We start from the raw sequence: 25,469 nt of genomic DNA, 5'->3' as shown, positions 1-25,469 counted from the left end.
ATTTCCAGTCCCAAATAGTAGAATATGGGAATAGACAGAAATCAGATCAAAGCTAGAACTAAAAGAAGCAGGGAAAATCTTCAATCCTGTAATTGTTTGTTCATCACCCAGGTCAGGTTGTGGTGATATGTTAACTCCAAAGCCATTGGTCAACCTTCCCTCTACAGCACTTCCTGTCCAGGCATAGCGCTTTTCCTGTGGATTGGATCAGCCTACTGCCTCTAGCTTTTCTCAGCAGACAGGCCACATTCCTGGCACCTCCAGATTCCAGGGGCTTGAAGTACACCTTGGGCTTCATTCTCACAGCTTCAGACACTCCTATCTTATGGACTTTTGGTGGGGTTTGTGCCCCTGGATTTCCAGGCCTTCTGATATCTTGGGGAGAATGCCTCCCTAAACTCATAATTCTTACACTCACATATGCCTGAGAACCTTCCTCACCTGGATGATGCCAAGGGTAGCTGCTATCCTGAGCAGCATCTGCCCTAGCTCCTGGCCATAGCTGCAGCACTTCTTAGTGCCTGAATGGCTGAACACAAGAAGAAAATTCCCTAGGCAGACCTCAGTGAACTGTGTCTCATAGACTTTGTTTTCTAATGAAAGAGCTACAGTTTTGCACCTTTGTGCCTATAATTGTTCCGTTCTTGCTGATTCAAAGTACATTTAAAGTATTCTGCTTTTCTGCACATACAAACTACATGACTTCCTTTTAATGCTATTTATTCCAGGGAGGGGAGGGCACAACCATACTCTTTTGCCCCATTTTTTGTGGGTGCTTATGTTCTGGAGAAACTGCAAACCTCTTGTATCATTTAACTCAAGCATGTATTCCTCAATCTTACTGTAGATCTTCTTGAAAGTGCCAGCAGTATCCAGGCACAGCCTAAACACTGGGCTGCATTGAAAGTTATTCTACCAGATTAATTACTCTGCTGTGCTAAATCTCATCCTCTTGGAAAGTCTTGTGACATGAGCAAAACATAGACAAATTTTCTGTCAGAGAGAAAGACACATGTTTCCAGCCCAGCTTCCAATAAGTTTGTTGTTCCCAAATGTACCTCACTGACTGGTGACAGTCCTGTTAGAGTTTTGATCAGCAGATCTCTAAACAGTGTTACCCATTAAGCACTCATTAGCACATTCCGGGGTTAGAGCCCACACAGGAGAGTCTTTCCAAACTCCTCCTCCAAATGAGTTCCAAAAGCCTCAGAACAACACGATATTATGTACAGCCTCAGCTAGGACTGCAGTCATGTTTTCAGATTTCAGCATTAGTTATTCTTCTATTTCTGGTACAAATTACCCACCAGTTCCAATTCAAGTTTGAGAAATTCATTAAAATTGAAAGTTGAGATGTTTAGTCCATGACCTACGGATACATATTAGAAATGTTGCGGCAGAGCAGCATGGATGAGGAATCTCTTTCACTGCATAGTAGCCAGGAAGAAGAGCAAGAGGAGCCCATTTTTCTTTCAGATGGCCCTCAGCAACACCATTCAATATATTTGTAGTCACCCTGGGAAAACCACAGCAGACTTTCAGAACTGCTTCAGAAAGTGGAGAATATGTTAGCATAAAGATCTCCAAAATATTTTTGTGTGGGGGGTGGGTCATTTGAGGAGGACTAGTAGCAGTGCATCTTTTTCGGTAATGCTGGACCTTTCCCTCAGCTATCACTAGACCACTTGGTAAATGCAAAATCCTTTTAGATTTCAATTTATAGGAAAGCCTTGATCACAATAGATCTTAATGGGACACACTTACTGGGTTGAAAAAATATATATAGAAGTTGAGTGCCTTACTCCACTCAGGCTGCTCTAACACAATTTGCAAGCCATGTGGCATATAAATAACAATAATTATTTTCTTACATTCTGGAGGCAGAAAATTTCTAGATCAAGGTGTCAGCAACATCGGTTCCTGTTGAGAGTGCTTCTCTCATTGTGGACTGTGAACTTCTCATTGTGTTGTCACATGGTGGCAGGGGTAAGTTAAGTTTCTGGGATATTCCTTTTACAAGAGCACTAATCTCATTCCTCAAGGTTCTACTCTCATGACCTAATCATCTCCCAAAGGCCACATGGCCCTAAGTTTAGATTATTGACTAAAGATTATTCAGCATATGAATCTTAAGAAGGACCACACACACATTCAAACCACAGTGCCAATGTTCTGAATGTTAGAATTTCACATCACTCGAAATATGTGGTCATCTTGTAGGAAAAGGGGCCTGGTAACTTGGTCTCCTTTGTTTAAGATTTCTACTGTGATCCCAGTACTCCAGAGGCTGAGGTAGAAGGACAACTATGAGTTCAAAGCCAGCCTGAGCTACATAGTCAGTTCAAGAACAACCAGAGTGCAAAAAGAGACTCTGTCTCAAAAAAGAATGAACACTGCCATACCTCAAAAAACAAAATATTATTATTATTATTATTATTATTATTATTACTTTAAATGCATGTAGTACAGGGTCTACAGGGTCTCACTACACAGATTGGACTTGTGATCCTCCTGTTTTCACCTTCCCAAGCACTGGGATTATAGAGACACATCACCATGCCCAGTTTCAGTCTCAACTCAGCACACCCAAGGGTAGGGGCTGGGATCGAACCCCAGTCCTTGTGCCTATCTAAGTAGGTGCTTTAGTCCACTGAGCTATTTAGTTGGCCCAACAAAAGATTATTGACTAAACTTTGTGAACCTGATTTATTCTTATAAGAAGGAAAGCATAATTATATAGAATATTGCTGATTGTCCCTAGATATCCAACTAGACACTTTCCCGAAGAACTCCCCTTAAAAGAAATGGATATAAAAACTAAAATTATTAAAATAAAAAAGTATAAATGATTCTACCTAAATTTTGAGAAGATCAAAAACTTTGACAGACTCCCTTCATGGGTTTATTGCAGGAGAGAGTGAGAATGTAGGCATACAATAGTAGAGATTAGAGAAAGTCAGAGCTAAAGATGACTCTGAAAGAATTAGAAGATCAGGAAAACTATGGCAACAAATGGGAAAAATCAACAAAGTATGAATGACTATAGTCTCACCTCAAAAGTGTGTCTCCACAGATATTACTTTCCCCCTGTATATTCACCAATTCTCTAGAATATATACACTAAGGGATTTTGCTGCATTTCTCCAGTAATACAGAATTTGCACTCTCCTGCTCAGGTCCAAATCCACTCTGTCTATTTTACAGAGAGAAATTTCACCTTGAAGATTGAGATGGCTGCTGCAGAAATGAAGTTACCTATTGTAGAATCTGACTATGCTGACAGAGTTATAGATGTAGGAACAATCACCCTTGGAGAGGAGGCTAGGAAAAACAGGAAGGATCATCAACTGAACGCTCACGAGCGAGTAAACCTGCTAAGAGGTTTATCTGCTTCACTGAAGGGTAAAGTGGCACTACTCACAGGAAAAATGAAAAATGAAGGCTATGCTTATGAACATGGAATAGGACAAGATTTGGAACAGGCTTTTGGAAAGATTGTGTCCGATGTTCACAATCATCTTGATTTCATGGTGAGAGGAAGCACATTTTGGTTTTTTGTGAAGTCCAGCCTATGTGATGGGGAGTATGGCACCTTGAACACTCATTTGTACCGAAGGAATATCACGTGTACAGACCAAATGAATGAGAGTGCTGCACTCAAGTTCCTCAAGGAACTGAAAAGAACTGGAGGGAGATCATATTCCCCACCAATATTGCCAGAAGACAGGGCTTGTACTGATGAGAGTCACAATGAAGCAGTTGCTGCCAAATTTTTTAACAGTAAAAGGCTTATACAAAAGGAACTGTTCCACGTTACTGAATCCACTATACAAAATGGACAATTCCACATTACTGAATCCACTCATGTTGAAATTAAGACATTCAGGACAGAAAAGTGGTTGCAACGCATTAAAGAGATGCTTCCTAAGTATGTTTCTGCCTTTGCAAATACTGATGGTGGCTACTTGCTTTTTGTTTTAAAAGAAGACACAAAAGAAGAAACGGGCTTTAAAGCAGATAAGTGTGATCTCCTCACATCAGAAATGTATATAAAACAGACCATCAGGAAACTGCCTGTCTATCACTTCTGTAAGGAGAAGAAGGAGATAGATTACACATGCAAATTCCTTGAAGTCCATGATGAGAACCGACTTTGTGGATTTGTCTGTGCAATCAGAATAGAAAAGTTCTGCTGTGCTGTGTTTGCTGAAGACCCTGACAGCTGGCATGTGACAGATAACTTCGTGGTGCAGATGACTTCAATGGAGTGGGTCGAGTTCATGATGCAAGGTGAACCCAGTTAAAGAAGAGGGTTTTCTAGAGTGATGGGACAGTTTTCTTTTTGGGACTTTAACAATTGATAATTTTCCAATGTTAATACTTAATTTCCTTTCTCTGCTTTACTCTTATCAGAAACTCACTACCTCTTCCTTTCTTACACGCACTTAAAAGATACACTAGATAGTAAACCATTATCTACACTCACTAGCTGTCTCAGATACTTTTCACTCATTGCAGGGACAAAATACCTGACATTCATAACTAAGGAAGGAAAGGTTTATTTAGTTCACAGTTAGTGGAGGTTTCAGTCCAAGATCTGGAGCTCACTGCAGTGTTCTGTGAAAGTCCATATCAAGAGTCTGATGGATCTGTGATGGAAGCTCACTGAAAGGACTGAAGGCTGGAGCTGCTCTGAGGAAGTGGAACGCTCCATCCTTTCTCAGTTCCGTTTGGTTTCCTTTAAGTGATGAGTCCTTCTAGGGAGGCACTGAGCCAATTTAGTTAAGCTTTTAACTTCTCAAGTTGACACAACGTATCTACCACTACAGTAGCTCTGTGTTTTACTAAGCTATTTTTGTTGTTGTTGTCTCAGAAACAGGTTTATTTTAACCTATAGCTTTGGAGCTTCCAATCCATCCTTATTTGGCTATGTTATGTTGGTGACAGCATATGATGACAGACAGCATGGGGCAGAATAAACCTACTCACCTCACAGGGAGGAAGAGGAAGGAGGAGATCCTAGGGTCCCACAATCCCCTTTAAGAGCAAAGGAAAGAAGAGGAAGAAGCTATACCTCCTAGTCTTCTGCAGTAAAGTTGTAAAGCACTTGTGTTCTTTTATGCATAGCAATCTCTTTGCCAAACTGTGCTCCTTGCCTAAGACTTTACACATGATAATTTTTTCTAAAACTAAAAGTTTTTCAACTCTTTCTTCTCTATGATTTTGTGGTCCTGATTCTCTTTGTAAACTCGGCTAAAAGTAGCTGGTAATACCCATGTCACTAACTGAGAGCTTTGCTTCCTTAAAATTTCTTTGACCATATAAACCAGCTTTGTTTTTCTTTCACCTATAAATTCATCCTTCATTCAAGTTTCAAGGCATAGACCAAATGCATTCAAATTCTTTTTCACAGTGTAATAAGAGCACATCCCATTTCTTGTTTCCATCTAAAGCCTCACTGGCATAGCCTTAGTTGTCCACATTCCTGCCAGCATTCAGGTCTTGTAGTAGTATACAACAGAATTTCCTTTTAAGATTAGTGTAGGCAGGGTCAAGGAGAGAACTCAGCAGCCATAAGTGCCTGCCTGGCAAGCACAAGGTCCTGCATTCAGTACAAACTAAAAAAAAAAAATGAAAAAGAAAAGAAAATATGGAAAGAAAGACAGAAAGAAGGAAGGAAGGAAAGAAAGAAAAAGAAAGAAAGAACAAAGGAAAGAAAGAAACACCTAGACTATATAAACAGATATGGTCCTAGGAATGATTCAGATCATCAGCACCAGTTTTCTTTGTTAATCAGCTATACATGGTTATGACTAATACCTGAGAAAACTGGCTAATAGAAGGTGAGTCTTATTTATTTATTTATTTATTTATTTATTTATTTATTTATAAGTGGATGTGGTACAGGGTCTCATTATGCAGTGCAGACTCGTAGTGATGCTCCTGTTTTCAGCCTCCCAAACTCTGGGATTATAGGAGTGTGCCACCATGCCCACCCTGACTCGGTGGCAGGCTCAGTGCGCCCTGGGTGAGGGCTGGCAAGGCATGTGGTGTCAGGGATTAAACCCCAATCCCTGTGCTTGCATAAGCAGGCACTTATTCCAATGAGCTATCTCCCCAGCCTTCAGAGGCAAGTTTTAGCATTTTATCTGGGCTCACATGTCTGCCACTCCCTACTTGCAATACACTGGCTCCACTGCTTTAGACATGTGGCAAGGCAACAGACCACGGACTGAGCACATGGGGGAAGAAATCTGCTCAGCTCATGGCTGGCAGCGAATGACAGTGAAGGGAAGGGCATGTAACGCACTCCCCCGAACACCTTGCACTAGGATTCACCTCTTGAAAGCTTTCTCTCCATCTAGTAGTACCATCCCCAAATGCCAGCCTTTTGTACATGGAGCTTTGGGAGAGGAGAGGGATCTTTTAAGGTGGAAACAAAAGTTCCTCCCTAGTACAGACATCCACTTCACCCTAGGTATTTTTCTACCTACCACCTTTTTGTTTAGATTTTAGCAGACACTTCAAGCCTTCTTTCTCTTCTTTTTCCTCTTCCTCCTTCTCTCCATCTCTTACTCCTCCTCCTCTTCTTCTTGAGCTCAATTTCAGCAGTGGACTATTTCACAAGCACTAGCATCTTTTATTAGTTTCTTCATCCTTCCTTGTCTTCTCATTTACCTTTTCCTCTTAATAATTCTCCTTCTTCCTACATTTTTTTAAAAAAGATATAGCTTTAAATTTTATTCTTAAGAAACAAGAATGATGGTATTTTATCTGCATGTGGAAGAGAAAAGTTTTGCCTGAAATGAAAGGAGCTGTACCAACTTCTGAAGTGTCTGAAAATGCAAGATTCTTCCTCAGACTCTGCACATAATTCAGCTTTCCTTCCCTAGCCATTGTGTCTGTTAATTTTAACTAATTTTAGTAAGAACTGACTAACCAGTAAGAACTGGTTTTCTCAGATATCCTTATATATGCACATATTACTATGAATATTTTTTACTATTTTTCATAGGAAATTTAGAGTGCTAGTAACAAGAGTTAATTCTACAATTTCTATCTACCTAGGAATCTAATAACATTTTCAAATCATATTTCTTTGGGAAATCAGGGCCAGTTTTATTTAAGTTTTTAGTATGCTCTGCACTAGGTCATTGACATCTTCCATGTGCCACATTAAATGGGTGATCTTTATTTTCTAAGATTTTTCCAGGCCACTGGAAAAACTGAGCCATCAATCAATGGAGTTATCACGATTTAGGACCTGGAGTTTGTCTCTTTTTAAGAAGCAAAGAAGCCTAATGCAGAGATGTCAGCCTCCAGGTAGTTTAATTCTGGTTTCTTCTGATTGCTGCTGTGACCACGTTCAAGCCTCCTTCCTTCAAGACAGCCATGTCCTGAAATGTATTACCAGACCGCATTTTCGTGTTTGTGGAAATACTTTGGTATTTCTAATCATTGTATTTGTTATTAGTTATCGAATCTGTCAAATTCTAATCTTAATTGTGGTGGAAATTGATTAAAGTTTCTAGTTCTAACAGCAGATACATAACTTGAAAGTAAATGCAACAGAACTTAATTGAATGTCAGCAAAAAATTAAGGCCTGATATACAAGCCATGGGGTGGAGACTGAGAGCTAACTTCAGGCATGGGTATACATAGGTATGAAGAAATGCTGTCTCTCCTTTACCATTGGATGATGGGTATTTTATCTCAGCAATGAGAAAACTAAGACAAACAAATCTAATTATTTCAGCTCACAGTTTGTAGAGTTTTCAGCCATGCTCAGATGGCTGCATGGCAGGGAAACTTGATAGATGGACGTGACAGAGGAAAAACTGCAGAGCAAGGCAGGAGGAAGCAGCAGAAGAATGCCTTGATTTCCATTTTATCCCATCTGGGTACAAGGTTTTTGGGTGGTGCCATCCACATCCAGAACTCTGCTAAGCTAATCAGTGAACTAATTTACTTGAAATACACTCTTAGTGTGGGTATCACACATTCAGATCCAGCCACCTCCCAAAAGCTGTACCTGTAGACCTATGAGGCCTAAGAGGGGACATCTAGATATAAGACATAATGCTGTTATATGAACAATGTTTCTTATGGTTTGTGTCTAGTTGTCTCCCCAAAGCCTCATGCAGTCATGGGGCAGACTTCTAGACTTTGTGATTAATTCATGATCCAGTGCTGGGATTATGGGTGTGAGTATTGCTGGGATTATGGGTATGAGGGCTACACCCAGCCTGGGGCAGATAGACTGAATGCAACGTAAGACGGACTTATTCTCTGTTGCCATCATTGCTGCTACTCCTCTCACTTGCTGTTGCTGTTTTACTGTTTTCTGCTGCCATGTACTGCTGCCCTCTACTATATGCAACTCTGCCTTGGAGCCAACTGTGTATGGACTGAAACCTCCACTGATTGCGAGCTAAAAGAAACCTTTCCTTTCTTCATTTAGAGTGTCAGGTATTTTGTCCCAGTAATGAGAAAAGAGTACTGAGACAAAATTTGGTACTGACAGTGGGGTCATTACTTTGATATTGTCTGGCCATGTGACTTAAAAACCTTTGGAATTAATTTGGAAATGTTTTGAAAGACTGACCAAAGAGGCAGCCCTTGCATGCTATAAACTATATTGGAGACTCTGATTGGAGGCTGGAAAATCAGAGCACTGACAGAAATGCTGCCAGTTAAGATGAAGCTCAGGGGCCTGGGAGATAGCTCAGCAGACTAAATACCTGCTTTGGCAAGCACAGGGACCACGGTTCAATCACCAATCCTGCATTCTGCAACGGACTCTCAGGGGTGTGCTGAGCTGGTGAAAGAATCTAGGCATGGTAGGACATGCCTGTAATCCCAGCTCTGGGGAGGCTAAAAATAGGAGGATCACTATGAGTCTGAGCTGTGTAGTGAGACCCTGTACCAAATAAATAAAAAAAATAAGAAGAAGAAAAGAAAAGAGCAAAGAGTCAGTCAGGTGATAGGAAACATTTGGCCAGAAGAGTGACTCTAATAAAATCTTTGATTGAAAGGATGAAGTACATGACAATGTTTCTGTTAAGAACAGGACAATGTAAACATGAACTGAAGCTTTTCACCTGAAGATTATTGTTGAAATTATAGGAGAGCCCTGATTTTTCTTTTCTTTTTTTTAAATTTTATTTATTTATTTGTTTGTGTGTGTGTGTGTGTGTGTGTGTGTGTGTGTGTGTGTGGCCAGCTCAGCCCACCAGGGGGCGGGGCTGGCTGGCATGTGGTGCTGGGGGATTGAACCGCGGTCCCTGTGCTTTGCTAAGCTTGTTCTAAGTAGGTGCTTCAGACCACTGAGCCATCTCAGCAGCCCCTGATTTTTCATCTTGCTATCATTTCTAAAAATCAAAGGGATATAGAGACTGATTGTAATAATTCTTTTACTGTTTTTAATGTCTTTAGTTATGTTTGTAATCAGTTTAATTGAAGTATTGTGATTTAACCTCAAATTTTAAATACCCTTTAAAAATTGTTTTTGGTGAAGAATGAGTGCAAAAATGGTATATATGTAATTGTGATATTAATGTAAATCTAAATAGACCAAGACATGTTAACTTTTCACAAATTTACCACTAAAGACTAATTTCAGAAATGTGTATGGTCATCAATTGACCAGAGCTGGACTGTAGTGGATTTCTAAATGGTGGTCAACCTATCACACCCAGTTGAATCAAACCAGCATGGTTCTGGGAGGAGGAGGCCCACCTGAGGGCCAGCAGCATAAAGGGCAGAACAGGAGAAGCTCCAGAAAGTCGCTGTTAGGGATGCTGCTCGGAGAAGCTGTTGGAGCTGTTACAAGCTGCTAGATCATTGGGCTGTTCTTCTGGAAGACCTTGTCATTCTGGCTTCCCTGATGAACTTTGGTGGAGCTCTGGTCCTCATATTAAGCATCACTTCCAGGCTCCAGTGAAGAAGATCGTGTACTGCTCAGCCTACTGGAGAAGTTTGTGGGGTTGAATTTCCTGATGTGAACTCCTCTTTCCTCATCACTGGGGAACTCAGGACCTCATGGTTCCTGAGGATGGCTGTGGTACTTTTGGGGGAGCTCTGGTGCTTACTTTGAGCATTGCTTCTTAGATCCAGTTCAGATCCCTCATCCTGCTAACACAGATCATTCATCCCCCTAGCTAGACTTCCTAGCTTCCACCACTGACCTCTGGACCTTTCCAGCACACGTCCATGAAGTGGACCCACATGCGACTTCATTGTCAATCTATTTTGACCTTAGTTTAGTGCATGATGATAGATCTGGGCCAAGTTCTATTTTTCTTCATCTAAAGAGCCAGTTTTTCAAGCACCATTTGTTAAAGAGGCTATCTGTCTTCTAGCAAGCATTTTTTTTTCCGCAGAGCCAGGGATTGAACTCAGACCCTTGTACTTGCCATGGATTTGTGGGAGGCATTATTGTGAACTCTAGATTTCCAGCTGGATTTATGCATGATATTAGGTCTAGGCCCTCAGCAGGAGTCTTTGGTGTTACGTGTGTGGACAGATTTCCTGTACTTCATATGTATTATTCTTGGGTGATTCGTTATAAAATACTATTTGAAAAGTGTCCTGTATTATATTTTTCACCTTACAAAGCCCTTAACAGTAAAAGTGTTATAGTAAATATTCTTTTTAAAAATTTTTATTAATTTTAATAAGAAAGAAATAGAAATGAGGCCGTTTCAAAACAGCTTAATAGGACAGTTACAATAATTGATACATTGCATATTGTTGTCTTTGTAGTAGTTCTTCAGAGTACAAGATGCAGACATGACATTTTTTCTAAACAATATTAATACAAATCTTTCTTCTCATGGAACTAATAACAAGTAGCTGTGTATCTATCCTAACTATTTTGTGTATACATATTTTTTTCTCTACAAAATGGTCCTTCATTTATATCCCCTGTTGTTTTGTTTTGTTTTGTTTTGTTCTGTTTTCTCAGAGATGGGTGTTCCATTGCTTTTATAGAAACTGTATTTGGAAAAGTCTTTAAAGGAACTTTTCATACTCAATTCCAGTTCAAAAATTGAGGGTACTTGAATTCAACAAAATAACCCACAATAATCCAATAGTCCCTAATAGTAGTGGGTTATCAGCAGAACTGGCAATTTTCAGAAGTTGTTGACTTGAGCCTTTTACAGATCAGCATATTAATATGGCATTACTTTTTATACATCATGGATATACTTTTCTGCTGGATGTTTAAGACCAAGTTAAAGCAAGACCTATATAACTAAAAATGTAACTTTTGCATCTGACAAGGCCAGTCAAATCCTCTCAGGATTTACCCTGAAACCATGTACAGCAGCTTGTAGATCTTTTGTCAGTGTCAGCCATCTGGATGAGTCATGGTCATTGCTTGCCCAGTTTGCTCTCTGTGAAAGCCTGAGACAATGTTTTCCCTCTATGTAACTCTCCTTAGGCACACTCTACATCATTGATTGCTTTCCTCTGTGGCTCTATAATCTCCTTGAACAGAAAATTTGGGACACCACTGAGTTACAGGATGTCACAGCACAGGTTCTCTTATGTGCTGAGTCGCTGACCTTTAAGGGCTAGGGCTAAAATATTGGCTATCTTTGTACCTCCCTATTTTTCTAACTTTTGGTCTGCAAACTTTAGTTGTTAAACATCCACAAGAAAAGCTTGATGATATTATTACCTGTAACAGAGGCAGTTGAGCTTAACATCACTATCTGCCTGAATATCAAATGCCTCAGACATAACATGTAAATGTTATTTTCCAGAACCTATAGATATTCTAAACTTTAAATCCCTAGAGAATGTGAAAAAAATTACACATTTTTGCACAGAAATTTAGAAATCCAACCATGTATAACATTTTAGCAGGATAATTATGACTTTTTTTCACTCATTTTCTTTTATTACCTTTTTTTAAACAAACATTTACTTTAAAGAAAGTATAGCAATAATTCATATGATGTTAGTAGCAGTACGCATTTAGAAGGCCAAAATAATAGGTATTTCAAGCATGGTTTTAGTGTTACACATTGCTATCCTCAATGTTGTTGCTTAGTTCGAAGATTATCAGCATATAGAGTTGGTCAGGGTGAGAATTCTACCCATTAACTACTATTTTCAAAAATCTGATAGGAATTCTTAGTATCATTGCCTTAACCAACTTGTCTAAATAAATGTATGACTTTGCCCCTGCCATATTTGCTACCTTTCTACTTTCTTTCTCTTCATGTTTAATCCTTAAATTCTCACTTTCCATATAACTGTATTAAACCTTTCAATTTTTATTTCTCCTTTTCAGTTCTTACATTAGGGAGACAATGCAATATTTACACATGTAGGTCTGGTTTATTTCACTTGTGAGTATATCTTCAAGTTGCATCCACTTATATATGAGGACTTTGAGTTTATTTATTTGTTTATTTATTTATTTATTTATTTTTGTAGTTGAGTAATACTCCATTGTATAAAAATGCCACATCTTTCTCATCCATTCCTCAGCTCACAGGCATTTTGGTTGTTTCCAAGATTTGGCTATCACAAATTGTGCTGCTGCAAACATAGGCGCACATATATCACGATGATATGATGTTTTCAGTTCTGTTGGGAAAATTCCTGGATGGAGGATAGCTGGACTGAATGGGATTTACAGTTCTAGTTTTTTGAGGAATCTCCATTCTGATTTTCATGCTAGTTGCACCAGTCTACATTTCCACCAGCACTGGAGAAGGGTTCCTTTTCCCCACAACCTCTCCAACATTTGTTGTTGGTTAATTTCTTTATGATAGCCATTCATTCTGGGGTGAGATGTTATCTCATTATTGTTTTAATTTGCATTTCATGAATAGCTAGTGATGTGGAACATTTTTTCATGTATTTATTATCTTCTTGTATTTTTTCCTCTAAGAAGTGTGAATCCATCTCAGATGCCCATTTCTGGATTGGGTTTTTAAATTTTGGGTCCTAATGATTTTTCGTTCTTTATAAATTCTAGATAGAAGACCTTTGTCTGAGTGCTTATTAGTTAAGATTTTTTTCCCAATTTGTAGGTTGTCTCTACATTCTGTTGCTAATTTCTGTTGACATGCAAAAGCTTCTCAATAAGAGAAAGTTCTAGTTGTTAATTCTTTCAAGTATTTCCTGTGCAGTTTGATTTTTGTTCATGAACTCTTTGTCTACCCCTATGTCTTCAAGAGTTCCTCCTACTTTCTCTTCCAGGAGATTTGGTGTTTCTGCTTTAATGTTTAGATCTTTAATCTATTTTGACCTTAGTTTAGTGCATGGTGATAGACCTGGGCCAAGTTCTATTTTTCTCCATCTAAAGAGCCAGTTTTTCAAGCACCATTTGTTAAAGAGGCTATCTGTCTTCTAGTAAACTTTTTTTTTTTCGCAGAGCCAGGGATTGAACTCAGACCCTTGTACTTGCCAGGAAAGCGCTTATTCTACTGAGCCATCTCCCTGGCCCCTAGTAAGCATTTTTTGACCTCTTTGTCAAAGATAATGGTCACTGAGTGTGTTTGTAGTTGCTTTTGCATTTCCTAATCTAGCCCATTGATCCTAGGTCTATTTTTTTTAACCAGTGCCATGCTGATTTTATCACTGTAGCTTTGTAGTATAATTTCAAGTCAGGAATTGTAATGCCTCCTGCCTTGTCTTTGTTGCCCAGGATTTCCTTTGGTATTCTAAGTCTTTCCTCCCTTCAAATAATTTTTAGGCATGATTTCTCTAGGTCTGTGAGATATGTTGGTGGTATTTTGATAGAGATAGCATTAAACCTATATAATTTAATATAATTATAACACATACTGAATTAATATAATTTAATTGAGAGTATGGTCACATTCACAATGTTGGTTCTTCCTATCCAGGAGCAGGGAATATCTTTCCATTTTCTGAAATCCTCTATGATCTCTTTACTCAGAGTACTGTAATTTTCATTGAATAGATCTTTGATTTCTTTAGTTAGATTAATTCCTAAGTATTTCATATTCTGCTGTGCTATTGTAAAAGGTATTCTTTTTATAATTTCCATCTCAGTGTGTTTGTTATCTGTGTAGAGAAATGCTATTGAATTTTGGGTACTGACTTTGTATCCTGCTATGTTACTGAATTTGTATATTAATTCTAGTAGTTTCTTGGTGGAGTTTTTTGGGTCTTCCAAGTAAAGTATTATGTCATATGCAGATAATGATAGTTTAACTTCTTCCTTATGTACTCTTCTTTCTTTTATTTCTCTCTCTTGTCAAATGCCTCTAGCTAATGATTCCAGAACTACATTGAATAGGAGTGGTGATAAAGGACATCCTTGTATTGTACCATATCTAAAAGCAAAAGATTTAAATTTTTCCCCATTTAGAATTATATTAGCCATTGGATTGTCATAGATGGCTTTTACCAGATTGAAGTAGAGGCCATCTACTCCAATTTTCTGTAGGACTTGGAACATGAATGAGTATTGGACTTTGTCAAAAGCCTTTTCTGCATCAACTGAGATGATCATGTAGTTTTTGGATTTGGATCTATTGATATAGTATATTACATACATAGATTTGCATATGTTGAACTATTCTTGCATCCCTGGGATGAATCCTACCTGGTTATGGTGTATAATTTTCTTGATGATTTGCTGTATTTTATTTGCTAGGATTTTATTGAGGATTTTTGCATCTATGTTCATGAGGGAGATTGGCTTATAGTTCTCTTTTTTAATTGCATCTTTTTCTGGTTTTGATATCAGTATAATACTTGCTTCCAGGAATGATTTTGAGAGGATTGCTTCCTTTTCAATTTCATTGAAGAATTTGAGGAATGTAGGGGTTATATCTTCTGGAAATTCCTTGTAGAATTCAGCTGCGACTTCATCAGTACCTGGACTTTTCTTTGTCTGTAGGTTTTTTATTACATTTCGTATTTCATTGGCTGTTATTGGGTTATAGAGAGTTGTTATATCTTTTTGATTCACTTTTGGTAATTTGTACCTTTCTAGGAATCTGTCTATTTCTTCTGTGTCTTCTATTCTGTGAGAGTAAAGATTCTCAAAGTAGCTAATGAAAATCTTCTGAATTTCCACTGGGTCTGCAGCAGTTACACCCTTTTCATGCCTTATTGCTTGAATTTGAGGGTTTTTTTTCCTCTTTTTGATGCCATTAGATAGAGGTTATTCAATTTTATTTAATCTTTCATAAAAACTAGCTTTTTCATTCATTACTTCTTTGCACTGTTTTCTTTATCTCAATTGCATTAATTTTTCTCTAATCTTTATAAATTCCTCTCGTGTTTCGCTTTAGTTTTGGTTTACTCTTCTTTTTCTAGACATTTGAGGTGCAGCATTAGGGTATTTATTTGTTCCCATTCTGTTTTCCTAATATGTTAGCTCATAGCTATACATTTCCCTCTAAGAACTGCTATCATTGCATCCCATAAATTCTGATAAGTTGTTGAAATTTCATTGAATTGTAAATATTTTTTTAATTTTTTTTAATTTTTACTTATGTGTGTGGGTGTGTGTGGGTGTGTGAGTGTGTGTGTGTGTGTGTGTGTGTGTGTGTGTGACCAGCTCAGCCCACCAGGGGGCGGAGCTGGCTGGCATGTGGTGCTGGGGGTTTGAACCGCGGTCCCTGTGCTTTGCTAAGCTTGTTCTAAGTAGGTGCTTTAGACCACTGAGCCATCTCACCAGCCCCTGAATTGTAATTGTTTAATTTCTTGTTTAATTTCATCTGTAACCCATTGGTTGCTGAGGAGGGTGTTGTTTAATTTCCATGTATTTATGGGGATTTTGTGGTTTCTTTTGTCATTTATTTCATTTCATTGCACTGTGGTCAGACAATATGCATGGGATAATTTCTGTTTTCTTTCATAAACTTAAACATGACCTATGGATTAGTACATGGTCTATTTTAAAAAATGTCCCATATGCAGGTGAAAATAAAGTGTATTCAGCTGTGGTTGAATGGAACACTCTGTATATGTCCACTATGTCCATTTGTTCCAAGTTCTGGTTCAGTTCTGCCACTTTTTTGCTAATTTTTTGTCTGGTTGACCTATCTTTTCTGGATAAAGAGGTGTTAAGGTCTCCTGTTAAGATGGTGGCATAGTATATTAGATTTTTCATGTCCATTAAGATTTGTCATACGGGGGCCGGGGAGATGGCTCAGTAGAATAAGTGCTTGCCTGGCAAGCACAAGAGTCTGAGTTCAATCCCCGTTTCCACAAAAAAAAAAAAAAAAAAAGATTTGTCATATGTAGGTGAGTGCTCCTGTGTTTGGAGTGTACATATTTATGAGTGTTATCTCTTCCTCTTGTATTTTTCCTGTAACCAGTATGTGATTGCCTTCTTTATTTCATTTGATCATTCTTGGTTTGAAGTTGAGACTGTCTGTGAACAGGATTGCTAAGCCTACCTTTTTCTAAGGTGCTAGGGCATGTAGTATTGTTTTCCACCCTTTGACTTTCAAACCATGAATTTCTTTATGAGTTAAGTGTGTTTCTTGTATATAGCACATTGTTGGGTTTTGCTTCCGAATCCACTGTGCCAGTCTATTTCTTTTAATGGGTGAATTGAGTCCATTTACATTGATGGTTATAATTGAGATGTATTGACTTACGATTGACATGTTATCTACCTACTGTTGTATACCCCTTTTTCTCTTGTGTTTAATTGTTTTCCCTATTTGGTGGGTTTTCTTTGTTATCATTCATGAAGTTGTGGTCATTTTTGGTCCCCCTCTAGCATAATTTTAGTAGTCTGTGTAGGATTGGCTTTGTCATCATGAAATTATTTAGTTGTTCTTTGACATGAAAATATTTCACTTCTCCATCAAACTTGAGAGTTTTGCAAGGTATAGCATTAATTTTGGGCTGTAATTTTTTTTCTTGGTGGACTTGAAGTACTTTCCTCCATGCTCTTCTTAAATACATGGTTTGTGAAAAGAAATCTGCCATTATTCTGATGGGTTGTCAATTAAATGTGATCTGTTGCTTTTCTCTAGCTGCTTTTAGTATATTGTTCTTGGGCTGGATTTATGGGATCCTGACTATTATATGTCTCGGTGTTTGGGGTTTTTTTTTTTGTTTGTTTTTGTTTTTGTTTTTACTAATTTTTTTTTGGCAGAACCGGGGATTGAACTCAGGCCCTTGGGCTTGCCAGAGAAGTGCTTATTCCACTGAGCCATCTCCCCTGCCCCTCAGTGTGTTTTTAATTGGGTTATTGTTACTTAGAGTTCTATATGCTTTGCTTACTAAATGTCAGATTGTGTCCTCATATTTGGGAAGTATTCTGCTATTACTTCTGCCCATTTTTTAATTTCATTTTTATTGACTCTTTTTCTCATTAATGCCTACTAGTTTCACATTGTTCATCTTTGCATCATCTTGCAGATGTTGAATTATTGTTTCCTGCATCTTAGTTGTTTCTAAGAGATTTTATCTTTTCGGTAGCTGCAATGGTGTCTTCAAGATCTGAAACTCTATCTTCAGTGTCCTGTACAGCTCTTTGAATCTGCCTCATGCATTCTATTTCTTTCCTATATTGCTTATTCAAGGATTCCATCATTTTTCTATTCTCTTCTATTTTTTATCAATGTCTTCTTTAGAAGCACTTAGTAATTCTTTCATTATAATTATTACTTTTTTACTTCAGATCTGATCTGATTTCCTCCTCACCCTTTCCGAAGTTGTTTATTAATTCAGAGATTTCAGCTTTGTTATTCCCAATTTCTTCTATGCTAGTGTCTTCTGCATTTGTTCTGGGTGGGCTCAGGGCCTGAGCTTGTATTTTGCTCCTTCTCTCTGTCATTTTGTATGTCACTGTCCTCTGACCTTTCTCTGTAGAGCTTTGGTGCTGTTATAACCTTAGCTCCTACCAAAATTCTTACCCAACAGAGATTATGTGGTTAAGGCAGTTACAGTTTTACATTTACAGAACTACAATTAGGAACACTAATAATGGGTAGTGATATTTAGCAGTTGACAAACTTTTGTGACTAACGGGTTTTTTAGGCTGGGGAGCTGGCTCAGTGGAATAATTGCTTCCCTGGCAAGCACAAGGGCCTGAGTTCAAACCCTGGTTCTGCCAAAAAAAAAAAGAAAGAAAGAAAGAAAAAAAAAAGAAAGAAATCCATTGGGAACTAAGGGGTTTGTATTTTAGACTGCAAGAGCAAACATTATGTCTGTTTATCTAAGCTGATAATAAATTGCGAATTTGCATTTAAGTTAGTTCCCCTAACTAACCTCCCCTTGAAGTCCCTGGGTCCTCCAGGCAGACTAGTTCACCCTGGTTACCTGTTGCCCCCTCTGTCAATCAAGAGAGAAAGAGAAAGGATGCTCTCATAGATCCAGATCTAGCAAAGTGTCTCAGGTTACTGGATCTGGATCTACCAAGTTCGAACTCATCCAGATATGCCTGGCTTGGGTCTGGCTGCTGTGCTCAGCTTCTTCCTGCTGCAGCCCTTGGAAGTGAGCCCTTTGTACCCCTCTGGCAAGATGTTCAGCTCCTGGATTAGCTGGGTGGTTCTGGCGCTTATCTTCTCTGTAGGGACTTCAGCTGCAGTTTCACACCAGGCCTGTCTGATGGAGGAGGTTCCGCGAGTGTGCTGACTGTCACTCATACACAGCCGGCCTGGGCTCAGGCTAGAGGGGATCCAGAGAGCACATGGAAGATCTCATACACCTATAGTAAATATTCTTATTTAGGCTTCTGGTGCATATGCGCAAGAGTTTCTATTGAGAGCACACCTAGAAATCAAATTGCTAACTGGGGAGGTTTATGAATATTTAGGTAAGTAGATACTGACATTTTCCCCTAATGTAGACAGGCCATTTCGCTCCAATCAGTGACATGCTCAAGATTTCATATTTCCAGGGGGCCGGGGAGATGGCTCAGTGGAATAAGTGCTTCCCTGGCAAGCGCAAGGGCCTGAGTTCAATCCCCGGTCCCCCCCCCAAATAAAATAAATATTTCATATTTCCTGCAATCATCAAACCACTATTTGCCTTTCTGCTTCTCTTTGACTTTCTACCCAGTCAAGTGGGTTCAACAAAGCATGTCTTTGCAGTGTGCATGACCATGTTTATGAATTTTGTGCAGCATCTCCTCGTACATTTATTGGCTCTATTGTCCCATGCCATGACATACAGAATAAACTTGAAGAAAACTCTGAAGTAGATGTGAGGTTACTTCCTGTGCTTCCTCTCTAACAAAGGTTTTCACTTTTTAAGTAATTATGGTGTTAACAGCTGTTCAGCTCTTTCAATTATTGCTTGGATGTTTTTTGCAGCCTTGATAGATTTTTTTTTCCAGTGAGTGGGCTACAGTATGCAAGCTACTTTGATCTGGCTTACGTGGGACCTCTGCAGTGTTTCCTTTTTGTAATTTGTTGTCATCATTTCTGTGTCTAGTGTTATCAAGAAAGGTGATATATACTCCGAAAAGCATCTATAAGAAACTGTTCTTGCAACATCAAGGACTTCAACAATTAATACATAACAAAATAGAATCCTTCAGAGACATTATCCTGTTCTCCGAGAGCTTGTCTTCAGACCTGGGCTTGGAAAAGGAGGAAGACGTCATCTGTGATGCTCTTCTAATCCCCATGAGGAGTCCACCAGTCCTGTGCACCATCTTCATGGAAAAAGACAAGACAGGAGACGACTCTACAAGGTCGGTGCGAGCAAATCAACTAAAACTCTATTGTAAACGAACTGCCCAGACTTTAAAAGAGAAGCTGGTAATAGATGGTGGTTATAGTAGGAAAATATTGATCAGGTTCAAGTGCTTCTTCTTGAGTTCTGAAGGCAATGCAACATTGTTTTATGATAATTTCAAAGAACTTTATCCTGTGTCATACTATCATATAACCACGGAGTCTGTGACAAAATTCCTGGAGGCTCTTTGTTGCCTTCAATTGAGCAATGAGCTTGCCTCTGAGATGAAAATCATTATAGATCATGTTCAGAATAATGACATAGAGTGCAGATCTCAGCCACACCACAGACAGTGGCCTCGTCTACAAAAGTATCTTTCATGCTTTAGACAATGACATTTTTTTCAAAATTTTATTGATAAACAGCAATGAGACAGTTTCTAATCAAACAGGAAGTACATTTTCAACAAATAACACACTGCATATATTCTTCTTAGTGGTTAATTGCTGTACAAGATGCGGAATTGAGATCCTATTTACAAACACCATTAGAACAAATCATTCTATTCATTAAGAGAATGCACCTATATATCTATCCTAACCACTTTCAATACACAGATACAAAATGGACATTCGTCTATATACCCCATTTTTTCTAAGTTCCGTTATTGAATATTATAGGTGTGTAAACTCAGCAAAATATTCAAAAAGAGTCCAGTAGACCATAATAGCATTGGGTCTTCTGTTTAACTGGCAATGTCAGAAATTATTGACCTGAGTCCCCCACAGCTCAACATAACAGCATGACTTTACTTCCTATATTTCGTCTTCATACTTTTCTACTGGATGGTTAAGACCAAGGTGAAGCAGGACGTGTGCAAGAAGAGTTGTAGCTTTTTGGTCTGAGAAGGTCAGTGAAATCCCCTCAGGATTTATCCTGAGATCCTGTACCTCAGATTGTAGAAACTTTGTCAGTGCAGCCATGTGGATGAGTCACAGCCATTGCTTGGCCAATGTGCTCTCCGTGAAAGCCTGAGAGAGTGTTTTCTCCCCATGTGACTCTCCTTCGGCATACTCTACATCATCGATCACTTTCCTCTTTGGCCCCATAATCTTCTTGATCAGAAAATTTGGGACACTACCGAGGTACATGACATTACAGTACAAGTTCTCGTTCCTGAGTCTTAATTGACCTTAGAAGGTTAGGGCCAAAATGTTGGCTTTCCTTGTAGCCCTCCTTTTTCTCTAATTTTGGTCTGCAAACTTAGGTTGTTAACCATCCAGAAGACAAGCTTATTGTTATTATCAAACGATTTAGGCTATTAAGCTTAACCTCACTATCTCACTGCACTTCAAACATCTTAGGCATAATAACGAGCAGGTATTTTTCATCAAGTAGTGATATGTTGAACTTTAAGTCCCTGCATAATATGATAAAAAAGCATTTAAAAATTAGATTATATTTTAAAAATAGGATAAAGAATTATATACTTCTCATGTTTGCACATAAGTCCAAAAATCTCACCAGACAATGACATTCTTTAATTCTTCAAAAACGTGCCTGTGAAAACTTTCCAAATTAAGCAACTTTCTATGATAGTCAAAAATTAAGGATGATTAGTAACACTCTATACATCATTCATGAATACTTTTTCCTCAGTAGTATAATAGCGAAAGAAAGCTGAATTCCAGGGAAGCAACTGGCCTGCAATAGGATAACCACAAAAATGCCAACTTAAAAAGAAATCCATTGTCTGTGTTTCCATTCCTTCTAGCTGGTGACATTGTAGGCACTTCCGAATTATAAACTTGCATCTCTCAGTAATGTCACTGACTAGTTGGAAGATAATTATGTGCACCATGTTGTAAGAAAATGCGTTGTCTAGTCACTATTGTTGCATATGCCACGAGATGGTTTGTATATATTCGAATGCCTGAGGAACAGATTTCCACAGGCTCCCAACAGTGTAGAAGCATGGCACAGAGGTTGGGAAATTTGATAAGAAACGGTCATGTTGACTTATAAGGCACATAGTAGAATTTTGAAACAAACAGAAGCTTGTAGAAATAAATGGAAAACTGTTCTCTGAGAGCATCCTTTACGGAAAACCTCCATGGAGTGCTCAAGTCTTCCATTGTCTGTATGGAATAAGGCAGTCTATGCTTATAAAAAAAGCAAAGACAGAATATTATCCAGCTGAGGCCCTCTGGGATGAGTCCACAAACTCAAGCCTTCTACTGATATAAATCAGAGAGGTGGGTGGTGAATAGGACAGAGGGCTAGGATAAAGAAACTTAGCATGCGTTGGTTGTAAGAGGAAACAGCGATTTTTACCTGTAGTGATAAATCACTGTGGGTTTTTGTTGTTATTATGAAAAGATTTTAGCTTAGCGGATTAAAGCTCCTGCTTAGGCAAACGCAGGGGCCGGGAAGTCCCAGGGCTTCCTTGCCGGCCCAGGCCCCTGGGCCATGCTGAGAAGGCAATTGAGGCTGAGCATGGTGGCCTAAGCCTGAATCTCAGCACCTGGGAGGCTATAAACAGGAGTATAACTATGAGTCTGATCTACACGGTGAAACTCTGTACTCCTTGTACATCCGGTTCTAAATACCAAAAAAAAAAAAAAAAAAAAAAAAGATTTAGGTTGCTCCTTATATTTATCAGAAAATTGTAGTACTAATTCAAGTACATACAGTTTCAAATCGAAATCTGCATTTATGTATTCTGGTTGTTAACTTACTTCTGTGCAAATATGTTTTATCATCATAATTTTTATACTCACGTGATAGTCAGTAGCATAAAAGAGTGATAGTCAGTAGCATAACTTTGCGATTTGGGATCGCAATGTTATTTGCGATCCCAAAATATAAAGAAGCCATTAACATGTTCTGTACATTTTCATATTTCTCAAATAAATCTTTTTTCAAACATGTAAATAATTGACTTCTATGAAACTCTTTTTTTCTTAGAATATATCATTAGGATTTTAATCTTTTAAGATGTTAAGCTTTATGGATTTTGAACTTTCTGGATAATGGCATTCAGAATTAGGGCCCAGAATGCAGCCTACAAAGAAGATATAGCTCTCCTAACTGAGTCTGAATCAAACAGATGAGCTCCAATCCATGAGGCAAAAAAAAGGATAATTCCACAAAGACTGTCAGAAATTTCAACATCTCTCTGCCAATATTTATTTGGACCAGTAGACAAAATAACTGAAGGCACAGAGAGGAATTCAACACTGTCAGAGGACAATATCTAATTGACACTTGTAGACCACCCCCAACAAGAGTATGTTCCTAAATTCTCAGCATGGAGAATATGCCAGCATGTACCATTACCTGGGCCATAAAACAAACTACCACAAATTTTAGACTTGAAATTATGCACTGTATTTCAGGACAGAATAGGAATTAAAGTAGATATCCAAAGAAAATGTAACAGGAAACAATCCAGACACTTAGAAACTAAAGACATACTTCTAAATAAGCTACAGATTAAAGATGGGGCCTCAAGGTTAATTTTTTAGTTCTTTAAAGTAAAAGAATGTAGAATATATCACAATTATGAGAAATATGTAATAATACTGATGAGATGCCCTATCCTGACTGATATCTAGATGCCCCCAAATCTTCATGTGCTCACAGGTGAGGCTTTGGGGAGGTGGCCAGATCATAGCTGTGTCATAGTGGATCATGGGTCTGTAATATTGAATTAGGCCACTGATTGCTTTTGCATAGTTCTGGTGGATAAGGGACAAGCTGAACAATGACAACCCAGCTTGGCAGTAGGTGGCACTGATCACCAGGCTGGTATTCTGGATAGAACAAAAAAGAGAAAGAAAGAAACTTCATGGCCTCCTGTGTGTCATGCCATGAACTGCTTTTGGGCTGCCAAGCTCTTCCTCCATACTTCCCAGTCTTGGGCCCAGACATCTATGGACTGAAACCACTCCAGACTATAAGGTAAAATAAATCTTTCATCATTTAACTTGGGGGTGTTGAGCATTTTGTCTCAGCAACAATAAAAGTAACTATAACACACAGTTATTTAAGAGGAATTTTATTTTATTTTATTTTATTTGTGGAACTGGGGATTGAACTCAGGCCCTTGCGCTTGCCAGGGAAGCGCTTATTCCACTGAGCCATCTCCCCGGCCCCTTAAGAGGAATTTAAACACTAGGTCTATACAATAGTATGGTAGGCTGAATTATAGTACTCCAAAATGGTCATCTTTGAATTCCTTGTATCTGTAAATATGTCACTCATACAGATTTCAGGAAGAATTTTGCAGGGATTTGTTTTTCCAGTACCAGGGATTGAACTCAGGACCTTGCACTTATGAGGCAGGTGCTTATGCAGCTGAGCTATCTCCCGGCCCAGTGCAGAGGTTTTGTTGTTTTATTTTGTTTTGTTGCAGGACTGAGGATTAAATCTGAGCCCTTGCACTTGCCAGGCAAACACTTATTCTACTGAGCCATCTCCCTGGCCCCAGTGCAGAGGTTTTTAAGAGTTTGGATTATCTAGGTGGATCCAGTAAAACCAGAAGAATCCCTGCAGGAGGGAAACAAGAGAAATCAGAATCTGGGAAAGAAAAAGGTGGAAATACAATTCAAAAAAGAGAGAATGTGGTACACAGTTGTCTTGGTTACTCTTCTCTCATTGCTGGGACAAATACCAAACACTCCAAATGAAGGAAGGAAACATTTATTTAGCTCGCAGTTACTGCAAGTTTCAGTCCATACTCAGCTGGCTCCAAGGCAGAGCAGCACATGTCAGAGAGCAACCTTTCATGGCAGTGGCAAAGAGCAGAGAGAAAAGGGAGGAGTATGGGCAGCAATGGCTCCATTCAGGCTGTCTGCCCCAGGCTTGGTGTAGTACTCACACCCATAATACTAGCAGCACTCACACCCATAAGCTCCGTGGATCATGAGGTAATCACACATTCTAGAATCCTGCTCCATGCCTGCATAAGGCTTATTTTGGGGGGAGAGGGCGTCAACTAGACACAAACCATAGCAACAGTGTTGGCTTCAAAGGAGGAAGAAACTGCAAACTGAACAATGCAGACAGCCACAAGAAGCTGGAAAAGGCAAGGAAACGAGCTGCAAACCTGCTGACAATCTGATCTGATCTAGTGGTATTTCTACTTCTGCCCTCCAGAAATGTGTAGGACATTCTTGTTTTAAGCATGTGAGTTTTTAACAATTTATTATAATAGCCTTAAGACTATGATACAAGGAGGAAAGAAAAAAGTCTAAACACCCACCTCAGCAATATAGATAAAGAAGAGCAAAATAAATCTAACGCAATCAGAAGAGAAATGAGGTGCAAAATTTAATGACAATGGAAACACAAATACATCAAAAATCAATTTAAAAGAGCTAGTTTATTGAAAGGCCAAAAGGACTGAGAACTATCCAGCAAGACTGACAAAGAAAAGTGAGAGCTCATGTATTACCTGAGAAACAAAACAGGGAAAATCATTTAAACTGTGCAGACCTCACACGGACAAGGGAATGTTGTGGGCAGCTCAGTTACAAATTATGATAGCTTACTTGCAATGGAACACTTCCTCAAATCCAACCAGTCCCAGTTCTTCTAAAATTAAAAAAAAAAAATACTTGAAAGAATCCTATACATAGTCAGAAGATTAAATTTGTCTCTTGGGCTGGTGAGATGGCTCAGTGGTCTAAAGCACCTACTTAAGAACAAGCTTAGCAAAGCACAGAGACAGCAGTTCAATCCTCCAGCACCACATGCCAGCCAGCCCCGCCCCCTGGTGGGCTGAGCTGGCCACACACACACACACACACACACACACACA

The 25,469-nt window shown here is 38.8% G+C and overlaps 1 protein-coding gene and 1 pseudogene across 1 annotated transcript; one reads left to right on the top strand and one right to left on the bottom strand.

Moving 5' to 3' along the window:
- Positions 1-3,230: 3,230 nt before the first annotated feature.
- LOC101560623 (schlafen family member 12-like) lies at positions 3,231-21,434 on the top strand. Its single transcript, XM_004635518.2, has 3 exons — positions 3,231-4,290; positions 19,400-19,728; positions 21,420-21,434. The coding sequence occupies exons 1-3, from the start codon at positions 3,231-3,233 to the stop codon at positions 21,432-21,434; spliced, it is 1,404 nt and encodes a 467-aa protein (XP_004635575.2).
- Positions 21,435-21,654: 220 nt separating this feature from the next.
- Positions 21,655-25,469, bottom strand: part of LOC101560232 — a 31,070-nt pseudogene continuing 27,255 nt past the window's right edge.

The sequence above is a fragment of the Octodon degus genome, unplaced genomic scaffold (assembly GCF_000260255.1).
Source record: "Octodon degus isolate 3935 unplaced genomic scaffold, OctDeg1.0 scaffold00072, whole genome shotgun sequence".
NCBI lineage: Eukaryota > Metazoa > Chordata > Mammalia > Rodentia > Octodontidae > Octodon > Octodon degus.
This window is presented reverse-complemented; position numbering and strand designations above follow the sequence as displayed.